The 26491-nt window shown below is 41.0% G+C and overlaps 1 protein-coding gene across 5 annotated transcripts in view; it reads left to right on the forward strand.

Annotated features, from left to right (window-relative positions):
* The first annotated feature begins 3257 nt into the window (after positions 1–3257).
* The window catches only part of palld (palladin, cytoskeletal associated protein), a 70649-nt gene continuing 47415 nt past the window's right edge, over positions 3258–26491 (forward strand). For 4 of the 5 annotated variants that reach the window (XM_050054545.1, XM_050054546.1, XM_050054548.1 and 1 more), the window contains exons 1-2: positions 3258–3415; positions 6410–7399. In XM_050054545.1, coding sequence (XP_049910502.1) covers positions 6411–7399 — 989 coding nt within the window. In that variant the 5' untranslated portion in view covers positions 3258–3415; position 6410. Of the gene's footprint in view, positions 3416–6409; positions 7400–23527; positions 23686–26491 lie in introns of those variants that run through there. The other variant, XM_050054550.1, reaches the window with a different exon arrangement.

The following is a 26491-nucleotide window of genomic DNA, read 5'->3' on the forward strand; positions in this document are numbered from 1 at the left end:
GCTTGTTGAGTCTGTTGGCATCGGCTACTCTCAGTCTGCTGCCCCAGCACACCACAGCAAACAGAATAGCACTGGCCACCACAGACTCATAAAACATCCTCAGCATAGTCCGGCAGATGTTAAAGGAGCGGAGCCTCCTCAGAAAATAGAGGCGGCTCTGTCCCTTCTTGTAAAGGAAGGAATCACAGTGACAGGACCAAAATAACAACAACAACAAACATCATGTAGGTTATTCTTTAGTGGTCACACGTAGAGACTACAACTCAACATTTCAGCATCAATACTGATTATATATTTGTTTTGCATTACAAACAACAACAAAAATACAACAAAATTAATTATTTATATCTCATTTCATATTTTATTTAATTTTTGTTGTGCTAAACGCTTATTGGATGACAGTGAACATGCATGGGTGTACACTGCCCTCCAGCGGTCAAAGTGAGAAACTGCAGCACTTCAAATTAATAAAGTAAACGATAATACTTAAATGACAGGGTAAGACAACTTCCGGTTAATACTTTCAAAATACAGTGACCAAACCGAACAAATCAGACATGACTGAACAGATGGGAAATACTCATGAAAAACATTGTTTTAATCATTTTCTAGTGCTCACAGTTAGAGACTATAACTCAACATGTATCTGTCATAATTAATACTTTGTAATCGAACCGCTATTTAGCTGTTTTACTCAAAACGTTATTTTAAACACACAAGTCATTGAAGCATTCATAGTTCACTGCCCTCTAGTGGACACAGTGAGGAAGTGCAGCACATAAATTAATCAAGCTAGCAATGATGCACTATATGCACGCATATTAGCTTTTCCGCTGAGTATTTTCAAAATAAAATGGGCAAGACGCGCACAAACAGTGATCACAAAATTATCACATTTTTAGGCGGTAACAGTGTCGATATTAATACAGATTATGAAGTTTATTTAGACATATCAAAGCAGACATAATGCTACCGGTGGTGAGACTGAGAATAAAACTTTAAAACATAACAGTTTGCAACTAGCTTTATATATTTAGTTGGCTACTAATAGCTTGTGCGTTTTTTATTTTATTTTATTTTATTTTTATTTTTTGTGTGTGAAGTGTGTAAGTGTCTTTAATATATTTATTTTCCTTTGTGGCATTTCTGTTTTTGTGCAGCAGTTATTTCAATCCAAGATAATTTGTTATTGGTGCCAATAAAAAAAACTAGAACTTAATGTGTCTTTGACATGACATACTAATAAGATTTCAGCTAGACTATTTTCCTCTAAATTCACCTATTATGTGTCAAGACAAGAACTATGTCTGGCCATGCGAGCAATACAGGCCTAATATGAGAAGAAAGTCTCTGTGGCACTCAGTAATATTTTTAAACACTGTCGATAAATACTAATCTGTGACGTAAGGGATGGTGTTGTAGTGAGCGCATACAGTGTAAATTAGTGCTGCTAAATGTTCCAGTACTATTTAGATCACAGCACAGATACAACTCTGTATTTTATAAAAGTCACCACTGAATAATGCAGATATTTTTAAGTGATACCTGAGTATCAGTTATTAATAATTTGGGTATAGTGACGAGGAAGTTGAATTTTAGATTGGCTGGTACGTGTGTGTGTGTCTGTGTGTGTGTGTGTGTGTGTGTGTGTGTGTGTGTGTGTGTGTGTGTGCAGTAGACAGTTATTACAGTGGAAATTCCTTCCAGACTTATCACTGGCACTTAACTGTAATCAGTAGATTGATGAAGAACCAGAATAGCTCTGAGAGCACAAAATGTGATAGTGGCCTCGAAATAGACCAAGTGAGGCTGCACGGCCCTCACTGACGTGCCCTTCTAACCCACTGTTTTCACTTTAGTCTGATGTAACGCAGAGAGTTTAAAGGGACAGTTCAACTCAAATTAAAACATATATATTTCTTCTCTAAAGCCTCATTTATAGTCCTTTTACATACAGAAATAGACACGTTCATTTCAAACTTCGTGATCGTCCATGCCTCCCTCATGTTGGTATAGATACATCCAGTAGATGGCACTAGAGGGCAGACTCAAAGGTTTCTGACAACAACAAACATGGTGACTGTGGAGGAGGTCATTATAACGTAACGTATTGTCCACAGCAGCGGTCTCTTAAGCCATTAAATACATTGCGACATGTGGACGGAGAATTCTTTTAACTATATTACCAAATTGTTCTGTTCCATCATTTTAAAAATGTTTTTGTCCTACGATCTATCTTGCTTGAGCTATGCTACACTACCCCAGTGATCGCCAGTGGTGCTCCATTTTGTTCATATCCATAAGCTTTCAGAAAATGTCTATAAATGCAGACAAAAGGAAAGCAGAGTGTTCTGCTACGTGTCCATGATTTAAATCCAGTTTTGGTTGTTTGGCCGCGGCCGCTAAGGTCTCACCTTTGATGGGGTTTATGTCCTTGAGCTTCTCGTTGCTGTGCTGTCGATCGTATTATCCGAGGTGTTTCAGACTGAAGTTTGGAAGATGTGTTTTTTAGCATTTTTGTGCTTTCACATTGGTTTTCTCGACGGACACGGGCAAAGTTTCAGCTCTGTGTCCTTACCGCTAGATGCCACTAAATCCTCCACACTGAACCTTTAAAGTACAGTGGATCTGCACATTATTTGAATATTAGTCCATGAAAGCTGTATTGACCATAACCAAACCCAGTGCTGAACCTTCATGTCAGCACGTGTCTTTGCTAAATCCTCCCAAACCCATTCTAAGATAACTCACTCACAGGTAAGACAGATGAGTGGGTGGTCTGGGGTCATTGCGTCCACTCAGCTGGACACGTTGGCCACACTGACAAGCTGCTGTCACTCCACTGTGTCACATTAGATGTCTTCACCAGACAAACCATACTGACATATTCAGCAGGATGTTTGATCTCTCGTCATTAATGAAATCTGTGGTTTTAACAGTGGCCAGTGCGCATCAAGAGCTTCTGAATACCGCATGAACCCAACTGTACAGGCTTATAGGTACGTATGGTGGATGTGTGGTGTCAAATATTACAATGGGCTGCACTATTTTCTGTTTACTGTGTTTGATTAATGAAGATTTGTTCTGTAAAAATGTCACCACTACCGTCTGTTCCCCCACACTACCTTAACACTCTCTCTCTTTGCCAATATTCTGGCTGTGAAACCTGAGCCACGGGCCAAATATAGCCCCACACAGTGAGCAGTTAGGGACCGGGACAGATGGGACAGCAGGCCACTGCAGAGGCAGTACGCAATTGGACCCTGAACCTGAGAGATCCTGCTGACAGTCTGACCAATAAGGCTGCTCTTCTGGAAAGAGACGCTTCTTTTTGGCTCATTCTTACTCAATAAACAGAACAAACCTGGAACCACGAAACCAGGAGAGAGCGTTTGGACAAATAGCCCACTTTAAGGTACGTTTTGCTCTCTTATTGTTGATACTCTCAGCATTTTATGGCTTGGTGCTTGATTGTTTATGAATAGCATGACCTAAATCATTTAGAGCTGTTTTAAAAGTAGCGTTTATATGCAGTGTCAGTCAAATTCGAGCGTTCTCTCATGTTGACTCTGTCATTTAAAACTATTTATGTGTATTAAATGTTACAAATGCAGTGAAAATACTTATAAGAGATGTTTTAGTAAATGTAATAAGGCTTATGAAATCCTAGAGAGAAAAGGGGTTAATGGAAACTCTGACATCACCGACAGTTGTTAACATTCTGTCAATCAGTCGCAGTGTTGAAAATTTTCCACATTCATATTTAATAAGCACTGCACTGTTGTCATTGTTCTCTTCAGATGACAGACGGTTGTCTTAATGCTTTTACCCAGTGGCTGTCAGCGTACGTGTGTGTGTGCCCAGCTGTACCTGTGTGTGTCTGAAGGTAGCCACTGAGTTTCAAGGACCTCTCTCCTCAGATCAGGGTGGGTGGGGTTGTGCTGCTGCTGTGAAACATAGCCCAGGGGATTAAAAATAACAACAGCTGGTCTTCAGGACGCCATGAGGCTCCGAGTGTCACACTGCGTCATGCGTGTGTCTTCACCAACAGCCTCACAACATGCTATACATCTAGCGTCAACGTCTCGAGAGATCAGAGCTGAAGAAACATTTTGAACTGCATGTGACCTTTTACACATCTGAGGCAAAAAGTGACAGCAGCATAGCATGTGTAAAGTAATACGTAAGGGTGCATCAGGTGGCTTAGATGTATATAGTACATACGGTGTGTGTTTTTGTGCACATTTATTCTGGATTATGGTGAACGATGCTCTTGGCCTCTGTGAAAAAACCCTCCTACAACTGTTTACAAAATGGCGTCCCCCTAGTTTGGAAAATGTTATAGAGTCATGATATGAGCATATGGACACTCAGGTGATTTTACACGTTTGAAGAATTAACAGAAAACTATATATACTGGAAACTTCAATTAACAGCCTAGTCCTGATTTAGCACCAGTCCCTTTTACTACCACGGTGTGGCTACACATTTAGATAAATAAAGGCCTGTCTCGATCAGATACCTGGTCTGGTTGCCAGGCAGTTCATTTTTATGGAAATTCTTTGGACGTAACCAGGTTGTTGGATACCCACATTCGCTAACGTGTGTAAGCTGCTTAGATCGTGCATGCACATATAAATGTTTAAACGTTAATCATATGGAGAAGTTACACATCTTTAGCTCGGTTAGATTCTTCACAATTCAGTCATTCAGATCATTTTACTGAAACCATGAGCACCAAAAAAGACTAATTCATTGAGATCTACCGGCCTGGTAAACAAGAGAGATGGAAAAAATAGTGGTGACTCCCTACTGTCATAAAGTCAGAATATCACATCCAACAAGCTCAAAGGATAAGTCAATCAATTGATTATCCAAAAAACAACCATTGGACCCTTCAATAATAAAAAAAAAAATATATTTTCAACCATAACTGTCAAACAACCATAATAATAATAATGATGATAATAATAATAATAATAATAATAATGTTATTTATATAGCACTTTTCAAAATAAAGTTACAACATTTTTTAACATTGTTTTAAAGTAGCTGTACAGAGTAAAAAAATTTTAAAAGGTTAAGAAAATGCTTTTGTGGGGCGTCTGTGGCTTAGTGGGTAGAGCAGGCGCCCCATGTACAAGGCTGTTGCCGCAGCGGCACAGGCTCGAATCCAGCCTGTGGCCCTTTGCTGCATGTCACTCCTTCTCTCTCTCCCCCTTTCACGCTTACCTGTCCTGTGCATTAAAGGCAAAAATGCCCCAAAAAATATCTTAAAAAAAAAAAAAAAATGCTTTTGTATAAAAATAGGTTTTACGAAGTGACTTACAGATAAAAGTGAATTCAGATCACAAACCCTGTGAAAGCTAACTAATGAAAAATGTGTTTTTAGGAGGGATTTAAAGGTTTGGAAAATGTTATTGATTCATGGTGTGAATATGTGGACATTCAGGTGATTTTACATGTTCAGAGAAAGAACAGAAAACTATATATAGTTATATATCCTGAATATTATTGGGCACGGCCTTTTGCTTTAACACCCACTGGTTGATGCAACTGTAGCTCCAGTCTACCAACGGTGTCAGTATTTACATCCAAGCTCAAAGGGTAGGTCGATTAATTGATTAGTTGACAGACAGAAAATTTCTGTTATTGAAAAAAACAACCACTGGATCCATCAAGAATGAAAATGATTTTTATCTTCAACTGTAACTGTCAAGGGCGGCACAGTGGTATAGTGGTTAACACTCACAGCAAGAGGGTTCCTCATTCAATCCCCGTCTGTGAAAAGAGTTGCATGTGACAGACAGAAAAATTAGTAAAATCAAACAAAATAAGATAAAATAATTATAAAATAATAAATAATAATAATATGATTAGAAAATAATTTTAAGGTTAAGAGAATACTTTTGTATAAAAATAGGTTTTAAGAAGTGACTTACAGGGAAAAGTGAGTTCAGGCCACAAACCCTGTGAAAGCTATCTTATATAAAATGTGTTTTTCAGGGGGATTTAAACAAGGTCTGATCTCCTCAGGGAGGTTGTTCAATAATCTCTGATAATGTGGAGTAAAACATGTGAGATAAGTACAGCAAAGAACAGAGTGATGGGGTAAAATGTCCTGACAGAAGCAGAGCGAGTAAGAAATGCCAGTCATGTTCACTATGACCTCAGTGCAGGCCTCTGCTAATACCCACCAACTGTGTCCAGACAACACTGGCCTGAGTCATCCTGCCAGCTATGGCTGCCAGAGTGTTGTGAAGTCTATATTTTAAGCTCGACTCCTCTTGTAACTGTTTGTCATTTCCCTTTCTAATGATAATTATCTCATGTACAGTATAAACTGTGCTGTCTACAGCGTGTAAGTGGGTGTCATTCGGTGGTTAATGACAGTCGATGTGTATTTCAGGATGCAGGACGGGAGTTGGAATCAGCCACTCCCCATCTCTCTGCTGCTGAAGGACCCGGCAGGAGGCGGGACTTTGGAGGGCGATGGGGGGGTGTTTTCTGAGGCTTCCTCTGATGGGGAACTCTACCTGGACTCAGTGACAGAGCTGGATTCTGGAGATGGAGACTTTGCAGATCTTACTGCCTTCTTGAGTGCAGAGGAGATTCATCGTAGCCTGGACCTGGCCCTGGAGGCCATTGGTGACACATTTGAATCTGAAGATCCAGGCCCCTCTAATCCTACATCCCAGGAGCAGGCTCTCCCCTCCCCTCCTGTGCCCCCCCAGACTACTGAAAACCTCACCACAAGCCCAAACCTGCAGCACCAGACCAAAGCCCCCTGCCCAGATGACAGTGCAGCAGTTGAAGTCTCTTCCAGCCAGAATGTGGCCATCAGCAAACCAGTACAGGCGTCCAGTGAGGCTCCTGCCTCCGCTGAGAAAGTCGTCCGCCACAAACCCATCCTGCCGGTTTATAAGCAGGATAAACCCAGGCTGGTTCACGAAGGCCTGGAGCTGAATGATCGGGCAGCTTCTGCCACAGAGTTCTGTAGCCGAGCCGCCACGTTCATCGAGGAGCTGTCATCCATCTTTAAAGGTTCTGCTCGTTTGGAGCAGCAGGTGGAGGAGGACTCCTCCTCTCCTGATAGTGGCTATCTGACTCCAAGGAGTAAGCGACCAGTCCCCCAGGGCTCAGTCTCTGCTCCTTCTCTGCCTCCAGGCCAGCAAGAGGAGACGCAGTACAGCCAGTCAGCCACAAGTCTGGAGCATCAACCTGGAGGCTCGACGGAAGTGGCAGCTTCTGGAAAGTACCAAAACTCTGGAACTCCAACCACACATGGACCGCTGTCTCCACCCTGCTTCCTCCAGAAGCTGAAGAGTCAGGAGGTGGCAGAAGGAAGCCCTATTCGTCTGGAATGTAGAGTCATAGGAAACCCCCTGCCGCTCGTCAGGTAAGGTTTGATCTCATTACAACGTCCATTAAGTAACTGTTTTAATCTGAGCTTTAAGTGGAATCACACAATGTTTCTCAGCAGATGTTTGCAGAGTGATCATGGAACTGAAGATGCTAAATATACCTTTTCCTGAGCACTTTAAGGGCTGCTCGTCCATGTTGGTGTGAGCGGTTTACGCTTTGATCTGAAACATATGACTTCTTCGGGTTGGATTTGACACGCACTGTGCACTCTGTATTTTTGTGGAAATTTAACTCATATCACATGTTTCAAATTCTGTTTTGCAGAACAAACAGATTCATTTCTTATTATTCCATAAACTGGGAAAGAAATAAAATAAAATGTATATCAAAATTCTTTCCTTAACTACATAAAACAGTGTCAGCATGACTGATCCATTTTGTTCTGTTTATATATTCATTAATTTCTGATGATCTACCTCTGCTCTCTCCTACTCATAGCAGTATCTGTTGAGATATCCACACCCACCCCAATACAATGTAGGAAAATGGAACTTGAAGTGATACTTCAACAATTTTCAACCAGCTTTGTATCATAACAATATAGGTAGTACGTGTAAATTAACTTTAGTAAACCTTCCTCCATCTTACCAGCGCTGAGATCTACCAGCTCAATTTTCACTGACTTTAGGACTGTTGCTCGAACTACAGATTTTACTTCCACATTTTCATTTGCGTGCAACTACCCGACACAAAGAGTATAGAAGCGGATCTTGAGAGTCAGACCAAACTCAGAACAAATGGTAATGCTGATCAAATATACACCAAGATTCTGTTACTCTTTTGCCTATTTATTGCCTATAATGTCTAGAGAAACATATTTTAGCACACTGTTTGGCTGTAATACAAAAACTTAAAATTAAAGCCAGACTGTTTCTTGTATTTTAAAAACAGAGTCTGAAAAAACTGAGATGAAACGGTACAACTAAGCAGCTGATCGTTGCCTATTTCTGGCCTTAAATGTCTTCAGAAACATATTTTAGCTTACCGTTTAATTGTATTTCCACAACATTTGTTACCAGATGGCAGCCATTTTGTTTTCAGTGGATAAACGCTAAGCTTGCATTTATGTCACCCACCAGCTGGAGCATTTATTGGTCTGGTGCAGCCCAGTGCATTCTGGTAGTTGTAGGTTTTCTACCTCTAAAAGCAAACACCACTGCCCTTTTCTCTGTTTTCTCTGGTCATGTAGCAACAAATTCAAAAATATTTTTGTCTCTTTACAGTATAGACAGCCCAGTTTCATGAAGCAGTAAAATACTATGTAATAATAATAATAATAATAATAATAATCTATAATTTTTGGTGCTGACTGCATTAAAAATTAATTTAAAACAAACATTGACATTAACAGAAACAGCACAATTGTTACTGTGATAAATCCACAGAATGACAGTTTTCGTAGGGACTGTAATTTTCCAATGCTCAAAACACCACAAACAAAATTCAATTTACCTTCATTGTATCCAGGTGGAGGCAGATAGCTCAAACTACTGCCTGAATTGCCTGCACGGCTATACAACTAGGTAAATGAAAATATCTGTCTTTTTGTAATTTAAGTATAATGATACTTTAAGAAACACTGTTTTCTGTAAAGACAGTAATTTGTTTACCTGCTGAAGTAAAGTCACACACAGGTCAGGTAACATTAGTACAAACTTCAGCGCTAATATTCAAGATATTGGATGAACATGATCCAAAAATGCGCTGACATACAGCACATGAACAGACCTTTATATCACTGTGTCAGTGATGTTGACCAGACCAGGCATCAGGATTCAGCCTCGCTGGCCTGGGCCATTAGAGATAAGGTGAGTCTGATGGGAGGCGGCCAGGAGGTGAGAGTTACCCATGTGTTGACAAGCGGGACACCTGGTTTCAAGTTTGAGGGGACTTCCACTCTGTGTCCATTGGTACCTGTGCCAGTTTAAGCAGGGACGCTTGTCTAATTTATGCCTGGGTGAACTGTTATTCCATTTGAGCGGACAGCACCCCTTGCCCCTGGTTACCTAAAAATACACTCCTCTCTTGTTTCTAGATATGTAGATACCTACATATATAGATCTCTTACAGCTCAGTCAACATGCTTGCTGTTTACTATAGGGACATACCTATGCTAATTAAAGTTGCAGTCTATTTTAAATGTGACGATTTCATGTGATGAAGGACAGTCTTTCTGCAGGTGATAGTTTCAGTGATCCTGGGCCATAATGTCCATATTGATCACCTTTAAACTTTTAAACCCTCATATTCAGAATAATTCCTTCTTATTGCAGCGCTTCATTAAATCACTATTATCTTAAGTCAATATGCCGTTAAGGTTTGGATGTCTTGTGCATCAATTTAGATGCATTTCACTATACGTCAGCCTGATGTGTTTGATGACTTTTGAAAAATGAGTACTTCTTACCCAGTGACAGAAGGAGTACTCAGATATTTTACTTATGCAGAACACCACAGTGTAAAGATACTGTTAAAAGTAAAAATCCTGCATTCAAAATCTTACATAAGTAAAATTGCAAAAGTATTAGCACAAAACTATACTTATAAATACTGAAATTATTTATAAGTATACTGCAGAGTAGGCCCAGAATATTATATATCACTGGATGATAATATTAATGGATTATTGTGTTCATCACTTTAATGTTACAGCTAGTAAATGTGAAGCTAGTAAATTATTTGAATCTGCAAAGTAACTAGTCACTCATGTTTTAAAATAAATGTAGTGGAGTAAAAAGTAAAAAGTACAGTATCAGGGTGTCAACAGGTATCAGACAGTTAAATTTAATGCTTTTTAAAAACCCATTCAAGACACCTTTTACCAAATTTAGGACAGATTTTTCGACAAATCATGTTTTACTTATTTAAGCATCGCAGGTAAGCATTGCAGGCAGGTAGCATATATGTGGTCTTGTGGAGAGGTAATTGTTATGTGGGAATAAATCTACATTTTGCCAGCAGGTAAGCTCAAGTATGAAATAAAATGACAGTATTATAGTTTTTTTTAAAAGATTTGTAAGATCAGAAATGTGGACTTTTACATAGAAAGGCCTTACTCATTTTCACAAAAGAAATTTAAAAATGGATAAATTAAATTAGGTAAAATGTTTGTGGTAGTTAAGACCTTACAAATTCAAATTTAAGACTATTGAATGACTTTAAGGCCTTAATGTTGTAACAAGACATGTGTAAGACTTTTTAAGGACCTGTGACACCCTGAATATTGGCTTCCAAATGCAATGAAGTACAAAATAAAGTAGCATAAAATAGAAATACTCAACACCTCAAAGTAAGTACGTATCAAGTAAACCTCAAAGTTATACTTAAGTAGGCTACAGTACTTGAGTAAATGTACTTACCTAAGGTTATAGTGTTGACCCCTCCAAAGGGTCTGATAGAGTTAAAGTCATTCACTTACATTAAGTTTTAAGCAGGCAATGTGTTTTTAGGTGTTTGTGTAATCAGAAGACATAATGTCAGTGGCCCAGGACGTGTATCTCCCCAGTAGGCAATGAGGGGCCTCTTCTGCGGCCGTATAAATAGTCCTCAGGCCAACAGGAGCCAGGCACAGGAATTCAAGCAATGCAATGACAAGGCATTTTCAGTCACCAGGCTCTACATCTCCCCACACCTTCTTGGGGAATATGAAGGTAGTGTGTAGCATGTTCAACCACAGGGAAATAGGAGAGCGCAGACATTGTGGCCACACTGACGTTATGTAACAGAGGAAATGAATGGAAAGGTCAGAGAGGTGAAGTGGAAAAGTAGTTTTACCTCTATAATGTCATAAGCTGTGTATAGTTTACATATGTCCCGAAACAGGTTGGAAGTTTGTGATCTTCATGCTGTTGTTTCAGAAAGATACAGAGGGATTTGTGCAGCAGGTTTTGTTGCTTGATCGATGGCGTATTTTGCGGCAGTGCCAGCTCCCTCAGTGACATGCTCTCAGTATTGTCTCTGCAGTTGGGAAAAAAATAAAAAGTGCAGTGACTTCCTGTGTTGGCTCTTGAGTGTAGACACTAGATGGCAGCAAATGATATATGTTTCAGAACAAAACTGAGCATCTTCTGGAAGTTCTGGAAGTGTAAAAGATACCCACATGGTAACATATTAAGAAGTACATTTGCCAGAAGTGTTAATCATCTGCATCTGTACTGAGATCCCATATTAGCTGAAGGAGAAACCCAATGACAGGGCTTTCTCTGCTGCTGATGTATGCAGTATAAATGAATACAAGGCTTATGGCTTCTGCTACACTGAATTACAAAATGTTTTATTTACGATTTAAGTGCAATATCTGCATTGTGCATAAGGTACTAACCGTAAATATTTGTGGACAAATGCCCAAATATCCTTATTATCTTTCTAAAATTATACATCTCACACTCATGTCTCTAATTCTCACGTGCCTAGCTTCGTGCTAAAATACTAGCATGCAGCAAATAAAAGCAGTTTGTCAGCTAGGTCTGCAGGTGTGTCTCATCTTTCTTGTCCTTCTTGGTGGTTAGACCTATTTTCATATTCATATATGTTTTGCACAATTCACTGGAAAGTTAATGACTTCTCTTCACCCTTTGTTTCCGAACAGCCTATCCTTGAGAGTTTGCTGCACTTATTTATACACGTGTATGTGTAAGAGTATAAGAGTATGGAAAAGGTTGAATCAAAATGGTGTATTTAATTTCCAATGGACAACACCTTTGATGCAGTTTCCAAGCAGCTGACACACCTTTTCACCTCCTCGTTCACTCAGGCTAATAAGTTGTTGCTGAGCTGATGCCAGCATTTTGCACGGCCAGTGAAAGAGACATTCCTGGTGGTCGGGGCGCTGGGCGCGGTCTTCCGTGGTCAGCCACAGTTTGTCTCGGCCGGAGAGTCTTACGGTGCTGAGCGCCTGGTATTCTTCAGTATATCCTCATGCCTCTCACACACACTGTTTTATGCAATGCTCTGTTCATAATGATGCATCTCTGGTATTGGGATGCGTGTGTGTTTTATCCTTGTGGGAACCACTTTGTGCATTTTTTCAGGCTGAGATCATTTTTACATCTTCAAGGGGCTAGTTTTGGGTTAAGATTAGTTGTTGGCATGAGAGAATAGGGAATGTATGCAGTCAGTGTTAGACCCTTGTGTATGTGTGTTTGTGTTGTCAAAGAGAGCATTTCTAAACAAAATTGATGGTGTGTGGTCTGGTTGTGCAGAATACCAAACACGCTGCGGGTGCCTGATGACTGATTTCTCACTATTTCAGTGCATTGCAATGCAGACAGAGAAAATCCATCTCCAATTGTGGCATGCTCAGCTTGCTATTTTAGGCATTTCGTCTGATGCTCTTCCATGTCATTACCCTAACTGCTTGCTGTGCAATCAAGGCATCTCAAGACTTGACTTGGAGTTGAATGAAGAGAGATGGGTAGTTACGGTAAAGAGCAGCCTCAGCTTGTTGGTTTCAAGCGTATACACAAAACCACAGGGGAAACATTTGGAACATGAGAGGCTGCCGATGAATTTTGCCATGAAATCTACACAAGGCGGTGTCTCCAACATCAGGAGGAGACGACATTCCATAGATTGATGATGGAATTCGTTGTAACCCCGTTTGAGCTAATATTGACAGACAGGATCACAGACGGCAGCAGACACAAATACAAAAAGGACACCCACATGTACATGTAATTCAAATATTTACTTTTCAAATTGTCTTTGTCTTAATACTTCCTAAATTGTCCCAACTTTGGCATCAATTTCAAAAATCTTTGTTCACAAGGATACAAAAGGCCCCCTACTCTTACAGACATGGTTCATTCCTGGATACCAAACCACTCGATCAAATTGTGGAATAATTCATTGCTCTGCTAGCCTGGAAATCCAGACCCAAATCTAGAAAGATTTTGAGATGACTCGCTGAGCAAATTCAAATTGTGCTCTCGCGAGAACTCTGGATTTCCAGGGTATTGCTCCACAGCCAGAAGCTTCAAATCACTGTAATCTGAGGCTTCAGGAAATACCCTGTGCCACCTCCTGTTCTTTACCTCCTCATAGGTTACCGGTATACCATCTATACCTTGTAATCACAGTTTTTGATAGATGTTGCCCCTGTTGTTTGCCAACTTAGTGGACAGACACAAGTGACATGAAGATGCCAGAGAGTCAAATAATCTAGTTTTATGTTTTATTTTTGCTGGTCTAGATGGTATGTAATTTTATGATTGTAGATGTGTTCATTTTTCAGCTCAGTTGCCAGAAGAAATGTTGGCATTGTATGTTTCTGCAAACCATGGATATGTTACATTTGTATGTTTTTTAGGAATCATATCAACGTTTCTAAAGTGACATATTTGATGAGCTGACTTTGGGATGTGCAGACCTCTGCAGACTACTGTTTGAGACCAAGAAACAACAAAAGTGGTTGCGAATTATTGCTGCATTTTCAGCGACTTTTTAGCGACCAGTGGCTGTGTTACCACTGGGGATAGTGCCTTGAAAAGCGGTTGTTTTTTACTGAGACATTGCTGCTTTTCAAACCAAGATTATGCCACTAAAACCAGGCATTTGAAGCCAAAACATGAAACATAACCACGTGGCTTTTGTGGCAAACCTAACAACACATTACCATTATTGAAGCATGAAATCAGAACACATCTGCTGCATAATAATGTACAAATGTAACGTAGGCAGAGGGAGTAGAGAGTAGGCTGTCATCATGTCCCTCCTCCCCTCCTACTGCCTCTAATGGCATCTGCTAAAATCAGACAGCGGCGCGTACATTAACAACCAATGAGAGCTGAGGAGTCTCTTGGCTGTCAATCATGTCAATCACTGCCCGTGAACTGCGGTCAAATTGTCACACCAGGCAGTATTGATCAAATATGAATCAAGATTCTGTGACTGCATTGCCTATTCCGTGTCTCACATGTTTTCAGAAACATATTTCAGTGACTGTTAAGCTGTAAAATTAGAAAGTCAGTCCGGGCTGGCGGACAGTGCCTGGTAGTCTGTTTAACGGTATCCAACATGGCTGCTGGGTCACTCATTGGGAAATAGGCAATGCAGTCCCAAAATCTTGATTCATATTTGATCAGCGCGGCCTAGTTTGACATTTTGCCCGCAGTTCACGGGCAGTTTTTGACATGATTGACAGCTTCTTTAGAGAATCTTTGGCTCTGATTATGTTCACAGGCAGGAGGGCCAATAGAAATGTTAAAAGGCAATAGAGCAGGCAGAGGAATTTTTGTATTTATTTTATGTTTTTGACAGATTATCTGTCTCATTTAATGCTGTATAACTGTAGTTTCAGCAAATGTGATACATTTATTTTATAATCTAAATGATGAAAGCAACAACTTCATGTCAAGAAAGCATAAGTATGTAAAAAACGTACAAAGATTTGAGAGAAAATGATAATTTGTAATGGGTTTGGTGTCTTGTTCAGGCAACCATTTTGGTTTCCCAGTTAGTTTCTCATTTCTTCCTTGAAGACTTTTTGACCTACATTGACCTCCTACACTCACACACACAAATAAGGAACAGATGCAAACAGTGCCAGCCTGTTCTTTCATTAGTAGTTACTCTACCAGTGAACAGTTACGGTAGCCCTTCCTCCTACATTGTGTGAAACAGACTTAGCATGAGGTCATAGCAGGTGACCCGCTGCTGACTCATGACGTAGCCTGACTGTAATGCTGCCTGTTTGGCCTGTTTCAGGAAGCCCATAATTTTAAATTCTCCCTCATGGGCTCATTTGATCTCTGCAGGAGGAGGGGGAAGGAAAAAGCACTGGTATGTTTATACCTGCTTTTTTAGAAATTTTGTAAGCATGAGGTCATTTCATATTTAAGCTCCAACTAATGAGAGAAGCTGGAACGACTGTGGGGGTGCACTCGTACTTCAGATGAATACTACACGGGGACTATTTGACAGTCATTCCTGAAACATGAAAACATTCACACAAACTTTAACTACAGATACTGTATGGAGAGATTTAGCAAGTTGCTGTGAGGCAGTCGGTTTGACGTATTATTTAGTTCTCACCATGCTGATAACTGAAGTGTGTTCATGACTGCGTGCTATACGTGTACAAAGACGTGTTCAAGGCGTTAGTACATTCGAGCTTGTTCGCTGAAGGCCGCCAAAGAATCTAGTGAGGTAACCATAAATAGACAAAGCAACTTTCATGTAATCTATATGACCAATGAACAGATGATACACCTTTGCACCACTAGTGCAGTCAGTGTCAAGTCTGTCTTACTGCAGATTTTACACATAAACACATCAGCAGTAAAACATTCAGATGGACACACGTCACTGCTATTCCACGGTGGTACGTTAATGGCAGTTGTGATGAATGGAGCTGTCCTGTCTAAGCCTCAGCGGTGGCCCCTGGCCCTCTGCTGGCCTGCAGACAGAGTGTGAAGTTTCACCCAACGAGGTGAGACTTTTCCTGCTCCTCCTCTAGCCTCGGAGACCAGAAGGCTCCTGACCTTGACCTCTTATCGCGTAGAGAAACAAGACTCACACTAATCCATTTATCCTGTTTGTAAAAACAGCTGTTTTGCACATGCTTGCCTCCACCATGGACATACAATATTAAACTAGACAGCTCTGTCCACCTCGTTTAAATTGTGACGTGTGTGTTCTTTCATTTTTCCTTTCAATAAATCTTAAGTAGTCAGTTAAAAACACTGCAGACTTGTAGGGTGAAACAAGGCCACACAGGAGTTTAATTAAAATGTTATTTCTTATTTTGAGCGGTACAGTATTTGACAAAAATTAAGCATGATCTTGTACATACTGAGTGAACTTTTGTGCAAATTACATCTACAGCTGTTAATCAGGAGAGTAAACCTCTAATGTCTAATGTTAGCTTTGCGCATAGACCATACACACAGCCAAAAAGATTCTGGGCTCATTGACAACACCATGTTGAAATCACATTTAGTGCTTAGTGGGTGAGTCTTGTAGACCGTGAAAAAGGATTTGCCACTGCTTCTTTTTTTTTATGTCCTAAAACATTCATAACAATGTTATTTGGATTTACTATATATGACGCTGACACAATAAAAGAAGAAATGTTGTTATTCTGCCTGTAGTATATGGCCAACCTAGATAGGGTCACTAGACAAGAAAGGGTGAAACAACAAAGGGAGCAGTGTAAGAGTAGAAGGAAATGAGATTTGTAGAGAGTTATATAAGTGGATCAGTGACAGTTGAAGAAGTGGAATACCAGATTTAATATGAAGCATGTCTGTTGCGGACAAAGGCAGCAGTCATGCACGGCAAGAGGACGGTAATCTAAGACAAGCTCAACAGGAGGATGGGCAGAAGACACTCCATAAATCTTAACTCTGCACTAAAGCCTCTCCTCCACACCGAGAGTTAGTGGCAAACATGCACACACTACTGCTGAAGTTGGTTACCATTAACCAGCTCCGGCAAGCCTTGCATGGTCAGTGACACATGAACACTCAAACTACTTCAGTCAGATCACAACAGCTCAACTTACTTGGGCCTCACAACAAGTATGGGACCGACAGCATCACTATTTCAAGTACAGGACACTGAAAACTTTGGCCAGGTACACATTAGTTAAAGCTGGAGTGCGAACTTTTGTCTCCCCCCTCTGGCAATGAGACTAATCACACAAACACTGTCGACGTATGCCTCTATTGTTTGTCTTCGCTGTCGAAATGTCGTTCAGGAATGTCACCACAGACATCAGACACACAACTCAAGTATACAGTGAAATACAGAGAGCTATCCCTGGCGGCGATAGGTATAATCAGTATTGTGTAAACTTATTTGGTAAGGGCATGAATGTAGCCGACATTCAATTATATATAAGGCCCAGATGCACCAAACCAACATCAAACTAGTGGAGAGGAGGGCCGACTGCATCGCCTCATGTCGTTTGTTTCTCGGCTAAAAAGCTGCACTTGAACACGCCACAAAGACTACAGCCAACAGTCAACTAACACGACATTCTGTGCCTGTGTAAGAGGAACTAACTCTCCACACTAGCAGGCAGCAGTAGTCTGTATTCGTCATTGAAAAAGGGAAACTGGATGACCAAGAGGCCACAGTAGGTTTTGAAAGAACAAATCATATTTACCGTGTGCTAGACTGCTGTTTCTGCTAAAGGGTTCAGTGGCTAAAATAAAGAATCTTACCTAATCTAATAACTTTGTTTCGATCTCACGCCCTCTTGACTTTGGTTTGTTAGCTGTCCTCACTTCTGTTTCTCTTCTCATGCACTGAGCTAAACTACAGAGTGATTTCATTCACTGACAGGGGACAGTCCTAGGCGCCAATTCAACATACTGAATCAGCTGAATAACAGTTGACCAGGGCCAATAAGGGCTGACTAGAGCCAATGATGCTGGACGCAATGCAAAAACTAGGTCAAGTGACGCTCACTGACAGCTGACCACTGGCTTGGTGTGTCAGGGCCTTAAGTGTTTCGCACTCCAGCTTTAAAGTGGTCAACGCATCAGAGATCTGTCAGTGCTCCAGTTTACCTCTGAGACACAAGGGTCCTGTCTGTCTCTGTTCTCAGTCAGGGTTTGTAGTTTTGAGTCATCCGGGCCTCGGGGTCTGTTCCACAGCTGGGCTGTGAACAGTAAGCACTGGGTTACATTCCTCTGTTCACCTGTTAAATGACTCTCTGCTATTCATCATGCTTGATAAGGCATGGCCATTAGATTCAGCTTACAGTAATCTGCCTTTTGATGAGATATTTTAGGCTGTTATTTTTCCTGGACGTCGGATTCCTGCGCAGCTGCCAAAGAGCTGCGTTTGATGTTGAGCCCGATTCAATTACGTATCTTTGACAATATTGAAGTGGTGGAATTTAGTGCGTGCTGTTGTATGTGTTTGTGTGTCTTGAGTCTGTATAGGAATAGCAGCAGACTCTTTTGGCACTTGAATTTGTAAAATGCTTGTAGATGTGTTGTGCACTTGGCTGAGTGTTGTGTGAAAATCAGAGTCCGTGCAGGGATACTTGTTTTACGAGCATGCGAGAGGTCAAATGGGACTCGTAAAAACAAGCTCGAATCTTCCTTCCCATGTTCATGTGACAGGATAACAGCTGTGTGAATGTTAAACTGTCTTTCATAGAAACTCAAGATACGTATCTTTGTCCCTCAGTCTCTCAATGTTTGTCTTTTGCATATCGCTTAAATAAAATACCCCCTTCAGTTCAGTTCAGTGCTGAGGCTCCTGATATCATTAGGAGAGATGGTTGGAGTGGGGGGTCTGCAGGATTCGGTTTCATATGGGGGAAAGAGGAGGAGGTAGAGGGGAAGATGCTCCATGTCTGGCTCATGTGTGTCAGATCAGAGCTCAGATCTTAGTCCATAAATTCAGAGTGTGGAGGAGAGGTCGCAGAGTTCAATCCCTGACTACAGCAATTTCAGCCTGTTGCCTCTGCTGCCTTTTTTTCCCTTCAGTAGTATTTTGTTGGCAGACGTTTCACAGTAATTTCTCGTCTTTTTCATTTTCAACGCAGCAGAATTAGAGTGTTACTGAGCTCAGCACTGACCAATGTGCATTCAGTTTGTGAAGTGTCTTATCAGTGTATTGCTCACTTAAAGGGACAGTTCACCCTAAAATCAAAAATACACATTCTTCGTCTTAGCTGTAGTGTTATTTTTCAGTCTAGATCGTTTTGGTGTGAACTGCAGTGTTGGAGATATCAGAGAGAGATGTCTGCCTTCTCTTGAATATAATAGGAATAGTTGGCACTTAGCTTGTGGTGCTAAAAGTGCCAAAAAATACATCTGAACAACTCAACAGTGATTTCTATCCAGAAACCATGGCCTGGTTACCAAGATAATGAACAGACCTTGTTGTGTAGGAACTATTTTCTTTCTACCAAACTACACCCGCCAACCATATCACAGCACAGAAGGATGCATGCATCTACTGCTAGCTCACCTAGCACTCACTAAGCTGGCTAATATTAAAGCTCAGCTGAAGAGGACATCATTAATGTTTACATCTCGCGCTGTCATGAGAAGGAGCCTCTCGTCCATGAGTAGATGAAGGCTTCCTTTTGTGCGGTGAAGCTGCTGGCAGGTGTAGTTCAGTAGAAAGAAAATAGTTACTACTTGAAACTGCTCACAACAAGGTCTGTGGATTATCTTGTGTAACCCAGTCATGATTTCTGTAAAGAGACATTACTGTTGAGTTTTTCAAGTGCATTTTTTGGCACTTTGAGCACCACAAGCTGAGCGCAATCTAGTTCCATTATATTCAAGGGAAGGCAGACATCTCTACGGCCTGTATCTCCAACACTCGGCAACTCACGCCAAAACAATCTAGACTGATAAATAGCGGTACAGGTAAGAGGACAAATCTGTATTTTTGATTTGGGGGTGAACCTTCTAGTTTAAGAACATCAAACTGGCTGAGATTTGGCTTTAGAACTGAAACTATTACTAATGTTGAGGTGTACTATTCAACCACACACCAGGGGAGGAGGTCTGACTGTCATGGACGTTGATCGTTTTGCATTCTTGTGTGTTTGCATGTTTGTGGCAAGGTCGTGGGTGGCTGGTAGATGATGCACATTTGTTTTTTGTTTTTTGGGCATATTTACTTTTCCGGGCCCACAGATGGTCAGAAGTATGTCGCTTCCTCTGTATAAAAACTCTCAAGACAGAAATTGCACCCAGCTTATGCAAATAGCAGGACGTCAATTACGACAGGACAGAGAGGAACTATCAGAAAGAGTGAGTATTTCTATGATGATAGTTAATCTATGAAAGATAGAGCTGTACAGTGGGTGACTAAGAGTGTAGCCATACTGTACGTGACCACAGATCTGCGCCGTGTGGTTCAGCTATTGCATTAACTCCATCTAATTGTTGTTCCGAGAAAGTTATGATACATACCTTAAATGAGCGCTCACACAGACTGTTATGTGGTTTGTCTGCAGCTGTAATTACTCAGGGGCAGAAAGATCGATGATTGTGGCTGTGGAAGAAGCTATAAAGTTGTAAAGTGATGAAATCCGAAGCACACGATCTGATGTAAACCTCCTCTTTCAGTGCAGGTGTGAGCACATATGTCGAAACCCACTGCAGCGTGGATATTTGAGGAGAGATGTTGGTTTAATTAGGCCTATGACGGCTCCATAAAAATTAAATAATAAATCCTTCACCAGTCAGAATGATACCCATTCATACCCACAGCTAGTTTTTCTAATAAATCACAAAGGCATAAGTACCCTCACTGTTTGTCTCAACAATAGTAAGATATTTGATCTTGTTGGCCAGCACTTCCCTTTTGTAGAGGCTTCATGTTGCTGTTTAAAAATATGGGCTCATTTATTTTATGTGGCTGGTGTGTTTAATTTCGGGCTCTTCTGAATGTTGCTGTTGTTGGTTTTCATGCTGGATTTATTTGACAGTTGGGAGGACATACTGAGATCGCAGTATGACATCATGAGAGGATATAGTCTCTGTTTTTGTTAGTGTCATTTCGTCTCCTTGGAGCAAAAACAGAAGTTGTCATGACTACATGCCCCCATTTTTTTGTGATGTCAACTGACCCTTGAAAGACCTTTTTAAACAACGAAACATTATGTGGAAGTGGGTGTCTGATTGAATATGCATTAATGTTTGGTTGGTGTGTGAGAGATAAATTATTTTGCTGTTGTTAAGTGTGTGTCAATGTTGTTTTGAGTCCATGTGCACCTGTGTATGTTTGTATGTTAATAAACCCAGAATGTTGCTTGGTGGGAGGAATCGCTTTATTCTTGTTGACTCATATTTTGGAAAGCTGCTTCCATCTGCACACTAAGATTTTTTTTATTCTTGACTCTCTCTTCTCTCTCTGGGGGGAGACCAGTCAGACAAAGCAGTGGGCCTGAGAAGGTTGCTGTCAGTCATTCAGTAATTAATGGGAACATCCAGAGACTGCAAAAGCCCTTCTTCTTATTTACCCATGTTTTATAGTCACTTTGGGGAAGTACGGTGCGTTTCATGTTGTTATCGCTACAAATGGGAGGGAGTTTTTTCACAAACCAGAGGAATTTGAATAAAAGAACCGCATGATTACAGTGTGTGCCACTGGGACAGGACGTTGTTAGGTGTGTGTTCTTCTCATCATAGATTTTTATGTTGTACGATCTCACACACAGACACACACACCCAGTAACAAGCACCATAAATAATCCCATCTGCTACGTCCCAGTGGTATGCGCTCAGATTCTTTATTGACAGTGACCAAAATATCACTAGTTCTATGTGGATTAAAAGAATAATTCAGATTCTCTGATGTGGGGTTGTAAAAGATACTCATCCATAGTCAGTGTACTACCAACAGTAGATGGCGGTCTGCACATACCCAGTTTGAAAGTCGCAAAAGCCAAACAATGTACTGCTGTGGATGAGGATAGCAGCAAAATGTATTTTAGCCACCTAAAACTATCATTATCAATTTAAGTGTACACTATATTTAGAATATTTTATCCTCCAATGGGGAACTGAACTGAAACTTGTATATAGCCCTTTTACACAGAGATCGTGTTATAGAGTCGCTATGATGTCCCTTCTTTACGCAACAGTGGCATCATCCTGCCCCAGTGTGATGTTAGATAGCATGCTGGCATCCTGGAAGCAAAAGAGACGTGACAGACGTGACTTCTAACACAAACCTTTCTAAACAATAACAATGGCATAACATGGCAAAAACAATTATTTACTGTGCGTGTTATATGGCAGCTAATCTCTCCCTCTGCTCAAAGGATAAGGAGCTCCTGGACCTCATTGTCTCCCCGACTTGCGGACATTTTCAGCTGCTGTTCTTCTTCGAGTTAGCTGCTAACTGCTACTGCTGATTTTTAAATCTCTCAGACAAAACATCAAGTCTAGTGGCTTTGAAGAGAGCATAGATAAGTTTCAGTTCAGTTCACTTCCCCATCAGAAAGGGCTGTCTGGCAGTAAAGTGGTGAAAATACTCTAAATACACTGTACACTTGATATTTACTTCACTTGATTTATTTTATGTCGTCCACCGCAACACATTACTCCTGTGGTACTCCTGCCTGCCTTTCCAAACTGGAGGTGTGCGGACTGTCATTTACTGTGGCTAATACACTGACTATAGATAGGACTTCATACAACAAAACATCCGAACTATCCCTTTAAATCCTGACTGGAGCCCCTGCAGAGAGTCAAACACACCACACCCTTTCATTCTGCTGTGGATTGTAAATCAGACACTAACCCCTCTGGCTCAAAACAAACCACAGATACCAGATTTATATTTGCTGACCAAGGTGAATCCAGCATTTGGAGTGTTTGGGATTATTATATGGTCTCAATTTGTCTGTGTACAAGATGACCGGTCACAGTAGCCATGACCATTTGTCTTGTACTTGCCAGGTGCTACCAACTCAAAGTGGTCTATTTAGATCCTGACTTACCCCAGCTATTTTTGTTCAGGCCTAACTGGGGTTTTTTAAGTGGCCTACTTAGTTCTGGCATGTGGGTTTCATTAAGTAAGGGCCAGTATATTCAGTGCCCTCTCTTTTTGTATCATGCTGTAGTACGTACTGAAACACTGTCATCTTTTATTTTCATGATTCCCCGGCCCTGCAGCCGCAGATCGGAGCCCCAGAGGTTTCCATGGTGACAGGGTCGTTTGGCTGGAGCCCAGGGTTTGCTGCGGTGCTTTTGATGGTCAGCAGACTGTGGCCTAGACTTGTATAGGAGCAGAAAAAGTTTTGTTTTTTTTGTTTGGGAGACAGATTCCACAAAGAAACAGCTAGAATATCCATGCCCTGGCCTTCGCTTGTAAAAATGTACAAAACATATCACATTAAATGAAGTTTACCTGTGAGGGGTGGAGAGTTGCAGTGAGTTTGACAGTCATAGGAAGGATGTATCCTTGTTGTAAGGAAGAGAAAATCATGGAGACAGTTTGACCGACCGCTGGAATTATATGAATGAATTCAGTGTGGGCAGCGCTGAAACAGTTTTTGTCTTTTAATTGAGTCTTAAATGTATTTTTTCTGCCCTTCTGTCTTGTGTGGAATTTGGCAGTTCGTGGCTGCTCCCTCCCTCGCAGCCGTCTGCTCAGTCCGAGCATTGTGTGTATGTCTGACTGAGTGACTCAGAGTGGCAGTCCTGGTGTGAGAGTGTCAGTGGCTCAGTGTGTGTCATGCTGTCAGGAGGAGACGCTCAGTGTGCAATCTAGATAAAGGAAATCATCAGTGACTTTGGTTTTAACTCAGCTGGGAGCAGCACGACAGCTCAGGTAAGTTTGAAAAATCTCACTTGGCAATTTCCTCTGCTGGTGTACTCAGGTCAAGCTTATGTGGTAATTGTTTTTTTACTCTGTACAGTCTAGCTATACATCGATTACTATAAAGGGAGATGGGCAGACTCAGGACACACTCACAATGAATAAAAGTACTGTCATGTGGTCGACATCTCATTGAAGCTGGCTAAGGATGTTTGTCTTTTTGGAGAACTTTTAGTTTTTTACTTTGGAAAAAAAGTGATGTTGCTTTCCGAACCGACAGCTGATGGACTGTGTGGCATTTCTTTTTGAATGAATGAATGAACCTATGAATAAGTTAGTCTATATTGTTTGTGGACAAAAAGAAAACCCTGTATGACCCACTTCTTTGAAATCTATTGATTTCTGTCGGCCTTCGGACAAAAATGGCTGAAATTAATTTGTGTGTGTGTGTGTATGTGTCTGTGTGTGCGTGCGTGTATGCATGTGGGGGCATCCCCATGAGTGCCGAGTTGTTTGTATTTGTAGCTCAGCTGCTGCATATGTCTGTCACTATTTTAGTTCTCTCTCTCTCTCGCTCACACACACACACACACACACACACACGATTCAACAATTCATTCCTGCACTTACATATAAAGTTGTTTGTTGATTCAAACTGCAGGAACAGTACATACATTGTTCGTATGCATTACCTACTAATAAATTCTTCCTAACCACAGTACAAATTTTACATTTTTCATTACTGCCCGTGATGATTCATGAACCATTTGCCTGCTTGGCACATTGACTCTGAGGTCTGCTCTCCTGTGATGCGTCACTGGACACTGTCTGTTGATGGACAGCATGACGGCAACTTTGCCAGTGTAGCCCACCCTCCCTCCCCCTTGGTTAAAAATTCCTCAGAGGAAAGGATTCTTTGTTGCTTCCGGTCAGAGCTTCGACTGTCATCTGCAGCTGTCTGCTGTCCGGAATATTCCAGTGAACTCTGACCTCTGATCCTGTGCCACCATTAACAGAGCTCCATCATCAGTTGGCTTCTGCTTCATGTATCATCGTGTATCTTCCTGCGTGTATCATCTTTAATCAAGACATTTGTGGCTGCATGCCTTTACGAACACGTAGCAGAGCACTTAGCTCAGTGTCAAATCCGGGATGCTAATATCTATTTTTCTCAGATGACAACACTCAAACAAATAGATGCAATTTAGTAGAGCAAGCGTCAATGTCATTTAATATTATGTAGTTCCAGGAAGCTCAAAACAGTGACATACCAACACCCTTTCACAGCATTAAAACTGTATTTCACTAAAGTGATCCTTACTACAGACTGGTACACTGCCACTGCAAATGTTTGCTTGAAGCAGCACTAATCAGCTTTTTGGGGGGCAAAACAACAAGCACAATATCACACAAGTGTTTGGCATATTATGCACGAATTACGTTCATATGGTTAATGTGTCAGCAAACACATTCAGCACATTTAGAACATTAGCATTGAAACCGCTAATCCTTTTCAGGGTTGCGGGAGGCTTGAACTGATCCCAGCTGACCTGTGGGAGGCAGGGTAAAACCTCAAGAGGTCACCAGATAATCACAGGGCCGACACACACACAGACAAATATTCACGCTCAAATTCACACCTATGGGTAATTTAAAGTCAACAATTAACCTAACCTTTGGACCATGGGAGGAAGCCTTAGAACCCGGGGAACGTACGTTACCACGAGGAGAACGTGCAAACTCCACACAGAAGGGACCCGGCCAGCCAGTGGGTCCGGCCACAGAACACTATAACACAACCATCACAACTCCATAAATATAAATATAACAGGGTCTTGCTATATGTGCCACTATGTTCACCAGCTAGTTGCCAACTTTATCTGTGTGCTGGGCAGGTGGTGTGCAGTGCATTTATTAGAGCAATTCCACGCCTGCTGCAGCTGGTAAAGATGCTGATAGGAGCAGATACATGTACAAATGAAGCTGATGGGAATGCCATTAATTTTGCAGACATTTGGTTATAAACCAATGAACCAATGAAATTTCAGGGAATCACAAACTTAATAAAAATCATCCTAAGGGGTACATGAATGTGTGCTGTGCCAAATTTTCTGGTATCGCATCCAGCTGTTGAGATATTTCACTAAAAGCCAAAAATATCGACCTGCTGGTGGCACTAAAGGGAAAGTCAGAGGATCAGGATCAGCCTTGTCTCCTAGAAGTTAATAATTTGAAACAGAAAATATGTTTTGAGGGAAACGTAATGCTAAGGAAGTTACGTTTTCTATTAATAATGACAAAATGTTGCTTATTAACGTGCCTGGCGGGTTGCAAAAAAATGTTGATACTGAATATATCCGCAAATCTTTTTCACTGACAACCATTTTCAGTTGTTTTTTGCCAAGATAGGCAATCTCACAGAGTATCCACTTGTAGTGACAACATTATTTTTTATTACCTTTTTATTAACATGTACCTGAAACCACGACATTTCCCAAACCTTAACCAAAATGCATTTGTTGACTCAATCTAAGACAGTAGTCTGGACACAAACCCAATGTTCTAGTGTCAAGGTCCTGCACTTTGTACGTCTGCTCTCGTCCCCAACCACCTCATTGTGAAGCGTACGCTTTACATCAATGTAGTGTTTCTTTACCTGAAAGAAACATTGGGCCTCATTCACAAATAGTGTGTACGCACAAATCTGTGCTTAAACTGTGCGTACGATCGTTTGACGCACAAATCCGGGATTCATCAATATTTTCTTACCCGAATTTGTTCTTACTCTGCGAACAAATTTAGAACTGCCTCAGACCAT

This window comes from Epinephelus moara, chromosome 10, assembly GCF_006386435.1.
Source record: "Epinephelus moara isolate mb chromosome 10, YSFRI_EMoa_1.0, whole genome shotgun sequence".
NCBI lineage: Eukaryota > Metazoa > Chordata > Actinopteri > Perciformes > Serranidae > Epinephelus > Epinephelus moara.